At 47.0% G+C, this 8,582-nt stretch overlaps 1 protein-coding gene across 1 annotated transcript; it reads left to right on the top strand.

Annotated features, from left to right (window-relative positions):
• Positions 1 to 769: 769 nt before the first annotated feature.
• LOC142477433 (HEAT repeat-containing protein 5B-like) lies at positions 770 to 7,425 on the top strand. The gene is made up of 2 exons (XM_075582259.1): positions 770 to 904; positions 7,050 to 7,425. The coding sequence occupies exons 1-2, from the start codon at positions 779 to 781 to the stop codon at positions 7,188 to 7,190; spliced, it is 267 nt and encodes an 88-aa protein (XP_075438374.1). The 5' UTR covers positions 770 to 778; the 3' UTR covers positions 7,191 to 7,425.
• Positions 7,426 to 8,582: the final 1,157 nt, after the last annotated feature.

The raw sequence follows: 8,582 nt of genomic DNA, 5'->3' as shown, positions 1-8,582 counted from the left end.
CGTGTATTCGTGTCTATAGTACAGATTGTGTTTAAAACGATACACTGTAAATACATATTTATTGGTGTTAAAAATCTCAGTGTCAGTGGTGCAAACTACTGTATTGTCACATCTAGTGTGTGGTTTTATATTATTGATTTGTTGCCGGGGAGCGAGGCTGTCAGGAGCACAGTTGACCGTATCCAAGATGGCTACCGCAAACGTGATTGTGTCAACGCGCGGCCGAGGACCAGCAGCCGGTTTTGCTTGTCGCGCTCATGACGCGTTTTTGCTTGTCGCGCTCAAGACGTGTGGTGAAGGGAGAGAAGAAGCTTCCTGGAAGAGGAATCCGCAGAGGCATCTGACAGCAGCTGTATAACCAGAGAGGGCTAATGTGAGATGGATGTATCCACCCATCCTGGGGAAGGGGAATAAGGGATGTGTGTATATATCATGGGGAGTGATAAAAAAAAGTGGATGCATATATCCTTGGGAGGGGAAATAAGAGGGGTATATATCCTGAGGTTTGGGAGATAAGGGGCTGTATATCCTGGGGAGGGATAATAATGGGGGAGAGTGTAACCTGGAAGGGTAATAAAGGAGGGTGCATAATCTGGGGAGGATTTAGAGAGATGCAAATACCCAGGGGAGTGGTAGCAGGGGCTCTTATATCCATTACAAATCATTAGCGGGTGTCTGACCAGGAGAGAGCAGTAAGACATTGTGTGTAAATAGGTGCTAACTTGTTTGTCTTCCTCGGGCATCAGGGATCTGAGGTGGACAAAGCATCAGAGCAGGAATGGAGCTGGCTCACAGCTTGCTGCTGAAGGAAGATGCCTTGGTGCAGATCACAGAGGCTAAGAAGTCTGTCTTCATCTTTGAATGGTTGCGGTTCCTGGACAAAGTACTTACCGCTGCAAACAGGGTAGGTTTCTTGATTACCATTTTATAAACTGTCACCCATTCTGTCAATGCATTTAATTAATACACCAAGAAGTCTGTGTTCAGCATTCATTACATGTTTTATGTGGAAATCGGTTGTATTTCCTTTGAATAATTACATAACTAGTATTCTATCTAAAAAGTGCTTAAAGGGCAATCCTAGATAAGGACAAAGAGAGATAACCGGTTAAATGTAACACAAGTACAGTATGTGTATATTTGTTGCTGGACATACTGTATTTCCATGGTAACCAAATGCTCTGGTGTGTTTTAGGGATAAGACCCATTGTGAGCTCTACCTACAAGCAAATTGCTGACCCACTCTTTATTTTATTTTTTTTGCATGTAAACTGTAACGAAGGCAAAAAAAGTAAGAAACTTCCAAAAACATTTGAATGGCAGTTACAGCCAGAAAGAGAGTGATACTCTGTATCGCGCTTTGATAAATCATATAAATAATCGAAACCAAAAATAATATGCACAGTCAAATGAAACACATTACAGAAAAGTCCTATAGCAAAAAGCCATGAGGTAGAATGTCCGTGTCGGCTACTTTTTCGTTATGGAAGTTTTCTTGGTTATATTGCTATCCTAGTGACTTCATTACAGCTATTGTATTGATGATTAGGTTCTGCAAGAAAAATAGCACCACTATTGTATTGTATGTCTTTATTTATATAGCGCCATTAATGTACATAGCGCTATTGGGAATATATATGTCGCTGTGCAACGCAGCTGTTCTATTTAAGAACTAATTATGCTATCGTTATTAGCCAAACAGATAAAGGTGGGTGACAGTAGCACCAGTGTTGATCAAAAGAATGATCAGAAAGAATCCCCTTATATATAGCACTCAATTGTCATATATATTATTTAGAGTGGACACAAATGGTCCTGCTGTAAATTACAACAATAGACTTGTTGTAATTTACAGCAGGACCATTTGTGTCCACTCTAAATAATATATATGACAATTGAGTGCTATATATAAGGGGATTCTTTCTGATCATTCTTTTGATCAACACTGGTACTACTGTATAAATACTCTTGTAGCACCTGTCATTCACTCCTGTGCATATATTAATAATGGTGACTGCGGTCTCATTCACGTATCAAAGGTGGGTGACAATAATAACTTTATTTCATATAGCCCGTTTCTTCTAAACACAAAGCACTTCACAATTACAGTATAGTGCACAGTATGCAGCATTGTATATAGCCCTGAAGAGCTTTTCAATTTGTTTTTAGTTTGAGGCACAGCAAGATAAAGTGATTTGTGCAAGGTCACGAAGAGCTGACACCGGGATTTGAACCCCTGCTCAGTTTCCATTTTCAAACTCTGTGTCGTTATCAAAGTCAGTGTCTTTACTCACTGAGCCACTGTATCAAGCCATTACGTAGGACCTAGTGATAATAGAAAGATGCACATTATTCATAGGAACCTCAGTCATGTTTTTCATTGAGTCATCATGATTAATAATTTGTTTCACTTTTTTGCTGCCCTGTAGGACGGCTCCTTGAATGCCTCAGCCCTGGTCTCTGCAGCTTTGGACTTGCCCTAGCAACTCCTGAGCCAAGTAGTGTTCCTCAAATATTTTTTGTAAGCACTTTTTACATGGTAGATTTGTGGCTGCAAGGCTCAACAATGATCCTATCCTTGTGTTTTATTTACTTCTGGAAAATTATATTTAATTGAAAAGTAAGAGTATTTAAAAAAATGAGGCGGTAATTATTTAGGTCAACAGGTCAGTTTTTTTTTTTATTTATAAAAATGTTTTACCAGGTAGTAACCTCGTTTTCAGGTTTGTCCTTGGCATAGAGTTATTACAATATATGGTTACATTACAAGAACAGAAGTTATACATTTCATGGACCGAGTTGGAAAATTGGGTAGAGGGGATAAAAGGGCTGTTGAGTTTCAGATTGAAATAAGAACCTTTAACATCAGCAAACAGCTCACACCCTTTGACTGTCCAACGGCTGCGCCAAAGTCTGTCAGCCTTTGGGGCGACACAGATGTACAGTGAAATGGTTCAGATTGAATGCAGCTGTGAATTCAAAGGCCTTTGCCCTCTTGGCTCATTAACATTCCATTGGGTAGAGTTGATGTTCCACATAGTACAAGCAAATGTTAATCCTTGGCACGCTGGTTCTGTGCAGATGGGAGCAGGTCTGGGAGAACCCCATCAGGCGCCCGCTTTTGGGGCGGCACTGATGTACACAGAAAAAGTTGCAAAGAAGTAATATGTATTGCCTGCACAGAAACACTGGTCTGTGAAGTTTTGAGCACCATAGTGTAACGGTGAAGGGGTTAACCAAGCTCACTAATAAAGGTTCAGCCCACTTGCTTACCCCTGATCCGTGAGTTGAGGTCCTAGAGTGTCAGCTCTTGGACCCAGATGTCCTAAATGCATTACTGTGACTGGGTGCAAATTATGCGACAATAAAGAATCATGTGTGTTTTGCCTTTCCTGGGATGCTGGGATCGGGAGGTTTCTAGGCTGTAAGTTTCAGAGCTGGTTTGTCGGAGAAATTCTTCACAGAATGTGGCTATGTATCGGGGTTCCAGAGTTATGGGATACCCCAGGAATTGGATCCGGGAATCGAGTGAGATTCTCGGATACAGCCAAGCACATTGCTCCGGGCAAACCCTGACTCTGAAAACGCTATTGTGACTCACCGCCAGGATTCCTGCTGCAGCATCTTCCAGACAAGGTAAACGGGCATGAAGGGGCTAATGTATACCTACGGTCACCCATGGGGTCCCTAGTATAAAGAGTGGTACCCAGATACATGCCCAGGTACCCTGCACCTAGTATTGCGGTTCAGGGGGCACTCCAGGTAAGTGATAAAGTTGAGAGTGGTTCGTGTGTGTAAAAGTTTTACAAGTTATTTTTCTAAAGTGTGCCAAGTATGAGGCTAGTGAGGGTAGGTGCTATATACACTCACTCCATCCCTGACACCAGAACAGAGACTTATATATTTTACCACACATAAGACACAGTATATTTTATTAAAGGATTATATTTAATAGGTATATGTACTGGTAACCTGTAAATGAACTGTGGGATTTCCAAGTCATGGCTTCCGAGCAGACCAGATGGCTACCACGCTTGGTGCCTATGGGTCTGTGAGAAGTCAGGACTTGAAAGTCTCAGGGATGCCAAGGTGTTAGAACAGGAGGGGTACTGCAGTTCTGCTTGAGTACCCGCCTCCTGGGCTAACACGGGGCTATCCGACCACCGTTTGCCAGAACCCATACTCTGTGGAGCCTGGACAGCGGGTGGGCTCAGTATGCAAAAAGGCAGAGGTGCCAGGTTGGCGCATGCCCCTTGACAGACTGAGAAAGGTGCCCACCCAGCTTTACAATACTGGCAAATCGGTGATTGGCTGGCAGGAGAATTCCCACGCTTTGATAGGCTGCAGATGTTAGTGAGGGAGACACTGAAACCCATAAAGGGACTTGCAGCCAATCAGGAGCGCAGATTCCAAGTGCCAAACCAACAGCGGCAAATTCAAAGATGCTCTCTACTGAATAGACTCGAGCCGGCTTTAAAGATTTTCAACTCAGAAAAGTTTCTAAGTCCCGCTTTTTGAGAACGTAGCGGTCGCAGTTGACATTGCGCCGAGATCAGTTCCAGGACTTTCGTGAGTACCTACCGGTCAAGGAAAAGGGTTCCTACAGAGGTCATTTTTGGGAATTTCATTCTTAGGATAGATGTATTCGTTAGCCCTGTTCCCAGTAAGTGTGTTAACGTTGTAAATTGTGTTACATTGTGTGTATGTCTTTTCCTGAAATAAATTACAATTTCTTTTACCTCCTTGCTTTGTTCAATCAATGATCCCGGCATAAAAAGGTGTTAATAAACCTGGTCTCCCGTGACACATAGTAGTGCTGCCCATAGATTCTTAATTCTCATTATACAATAATGCATTTAGTTGACTGAAGTCACATCATATCTTATTATATATTTGTGAAAGCACTGTATGCCTGTCTGCATCTCCTGTGTCCCTAGGGGAAATCTCATTGGTCCCTTGGGCCGCCCGCCCCCGCACACCTCTCATTGGCCTGAGGCGGAGTGACGACACACACACACACACATCTCCCGCTCTCTTACCCGCCGGTTCCGGAGGCTCCGCCTCTTCCTCCCCGAACATCAGCCTACAACTCATCGTGACCCGCGCGCACCTCCTCCTCTCCCCGTGTCTCCCCGTTTCCCGCGCTTTTACCCCCCCCCCCCCCACCAGTCAGCGGGGGAGCGGAGCGAGCGCCCGGGACACCCCCCACAGCTCTCAAGCACGCGCCGCGCGCCCCACGCTCTCCTCCCCGGGATGCCATACGCACACCTCTCCCCGTGTCTCCCTGTTTCCTGCGCTTTCACCACCACCCCCCCCCCCCCCCCCCCCGGGGCCGCTACAGTCAGCGGGGGAGCGGATCGAGCGCCCGGGACACCCCCCATGGCTTTCAATTGTGTGCACGCGCTGCGCGCCCCCACGCTCTCCTCCCAGGGATGCCGCTGTGTCCTCTCCCCGCACTCTCCGCACTGTGACCCGCCTCCTTTACTGGCTGCACGGGTTCCCACACCTGCAGCTCTCCCTGCGGCCCAGGGGCAGCGACTTCAACCCCACGGACAGCGGCTACCGGCAGGTCAGTGCCACCCGCGGCCTGTGTGCAGGGGGTGTGTAAGTGCCACGGCCTTTGTACAGAACGTGACTGGGTCTGTCCTTAGCCTGGTAGTGGGTGCAGCTCTGTGTGGGACAAGGTGCAGCCTGTGGCTGTGAAGTTCCCTGTGTCTGGGTGCAGCCTGTGGCTGTGATGCCCCCGTGTCAGTGGGTGCCTGTGATGCCCCCGTGTCAGTGGGTGCCTGTGATGCCCCCCTGCCCTTTGCCGCCCCTCCCTGCCCTTTGCCCCCCTGACCTTTGCCCTCCACGCCCCTTGGCCCCTCCCCCGCCCTTCCACGCCCCTCCCCCCGCCCTTCCACGCCCCTCACCCTCCCCTACCCTTCCACACCCCCTCCCCCCCCCCCCCGCCCTTCCACTCCATGCCCCCTGCCCTTCCACGCCTGGGCAACGCCGGGTATATCAGCTAGTATCTTCTATATTTCCTTCTGTTTCTAACATTCTAATACATTATTTGTGTGTTATCTCTTTGGAAACAGTTAAATCCCATGTAACCAACCACAATCGTTTTTGAAAACACTTTTTAACCATTTTAAATTTGCCTCCTTAAATACATGTAACAATGCTAAAAGCTAAGATCTGGCTACTTTTGTTGCATTTGAAGTTAGTTACAAATTGTATGTCTTAAGGCGTTCTGAATGAGTGTGAGTTTTCCAATGAAGTATTTAATTTACCCATAGCCCTCACTGTCCTTATCAGAGAGCCAACAAAGATAAGGAGAGGGGCAAGAGGAGAGTTTTGCGTGGACAAATGCATGTTGGAAACAGTGATAAACACAGAAGGTAGTAACTAGAGGCAATATAACACCTCCTGAGTCGCAGCTCATGTTTCCAAACAAACTGTAAAAAAAATGTCTTTATAAATACTTATAGATGTCAGATTGTGGTTTCAAGTAATCGATCACCCAGATGTAACCCCTTAACCATGTCACTGCCATCAATACACTTGGTTCCTACTGAGGACTTGACCCTTTAAATGTCATCCAGCTTGGAGTGCTGAATACCACCCATATTTTATTTCTTGATGGCACAATGACTAGCACAAATACATTAACTGCTTTTTTTTACTGCAAACAAGGCAGCACAATTGATTGCATTTCACTTAATGGACAAAGCTAAATATTGTCCCCGAAGCCTTTCACATGACATTTGTTTCTCAATTTATGTATACCAATTTAGTGAAAGGGATTTATTGCTTGGCAATGCTTTATTCAATGTGTATATTTAGAACATGGAATCTCTCACTTACCAATATTTTGCTTATTCTCTGGCAATGAAGGGTTAAGGCACTGTTCAGTAAACTGGTGAGCTGTGGGTCTGCTCCTTGTGACCGTGGGCAAGGCTGTTCGACCCTTTTGTGTTTCAGGAACTAAAGTGTAGATTGCAAACTTCTTGTATTGTGCTGCATACACGAGATGTAAACTAAATAAAAGTACATTCCTATCACAGACGGACATCAAAGACAACCAGAAGAAGCTCGTGGAACAGGTCACCGGTCTCATAAGCAGCTCCCCAGGACCGCCCACTCGCAAACTATTAGCCAAGAACCTTGCCACACTCTACAGCAAGCATGTCAAACTCAAATGCTAACAAGGGCCAAATAAACAAGGTTTAAGTCTAGGTGGGCCGCAAAAAAAAAAAAACTTACATTTTCATAGAAACGTAGGTTTATTTCGAAAAGTAGTGTGTCTGTCTGTCTGTCTGTCTGTCTGTCTGTCTGTCTGTCTGTCTGTCTGTCTGTCTGTCTGTCTGTCTGTCTGTCTGTCTGTCTGTCTGTCTGTCTGTCTGTCTGTCTGTCTGTCTGTCTGTCTGTCTGTCTGTCTGTCTGTCTGTCTGTCTGTCTGTCTGTCTGTCTGTCTGTCTGTCTGTCTGTCTGTCTGTCTGTCTGTCTGTCTGTCTGTCTGTCTGTCTGTCTGTCTGTCTGTCTCACAAAACGAAAATAAAAACTAAAAAAGCCAGATGTGAATGACTTCTGAACCCATTAACCAGTGTCAGGATGCCCCTCTTGATTTCCAAAGCAGCAATCCCGCCTGGAATCTTACCTGATCCGCAGTCCCTCAAGGTACTATACTGCAGGGGAGGTGTTTCCTACCTGTCTTCCGATGTCCCCCGCGTGAAACTTGAGTCAGATCCGGAAGAAAGCAGAATAGGTTATTTCGGTGTAGGTATAGGGCAGTTAAGATAAAAACGAGAGGCAGAGAGAGAGAGAGAGAGGCAGAGAGAGAGAGGCAGAGAGAGAGAGAGAGGCGGAGAGAGAGAGAGAGAGGCAGAGAGAGAGAGGCGCAGAGGCACAGGGGCAGAGGCACAGGGGCAGGGACACAGGGGCAGAGGCACACAGGGGCAGAGGCACAGGGACACGGGCACAGGGACAGAGACGGGACAGGGACACAGGGGCAGAGGCACAGGGGCAGAGGCACAGGGACACAGTGGCACAGAGGCACAGGGACAGAGGCAAAGGGGCACAGGGGCAGGGACACGGGACAGGGACAGAGGGAGACGGACAGAGGGACACAGGCACAGGGACAGGGACACAGGCACGGGGACAGAGGGACAGCAGCACAGGGGCAGGGACAGAGGGACAGGGGCACATGGATACAGGCACTCTCTCCCTCTCCCTGACACTCTCTCTCTCTCTCTCTCTCAGACGCACACACACACACACACTCAGACACACACACACACACAGACACACACACACACACACACTCAGACACACACACACACTCAGACACACACACACACAAACAAACACACACACACACACACAGATCTCCTTCTGCACGTGCAGCTCACACAGAGATTTGACAGGGGGGAGGGGGGGCTGCTGTGAAGACATACCCCTGTCCGTGGGATCTCCACTGAACTGCTGAACTTTCTGCACCTCATGGAGGGGGGCGGCCATGATCTCTCTGGTTTACCAGGCTTCAAGGAGAATGCAGTCTCTCCGCCGGGGTTTTGACTCCGCCCCCATGCCCTCCCACA

Source organism: Ascaphus truei, unplaced genomic scaffold, assembly GCF_040206685.1.
Source record: "Ascaphus truei isolate aAscTru1 unplaced genomic scaffold, aAscTru1.hap1 HAP1_SCAFFOLD_209, whole genome shotgun sequence".
In the NCBI taxonomy this organism is placed as follows: domain Eukaryota; kingdom Metazoa; phylum Chordata; class Amphibia; order Anura; family Ascaphidae; genus Ascaphus; species Ascaphus truei.
Note: the sequence above shows the minus strand (reverse complement) of the source record. Positions and strands in the feature narration are given on the sequence as shown.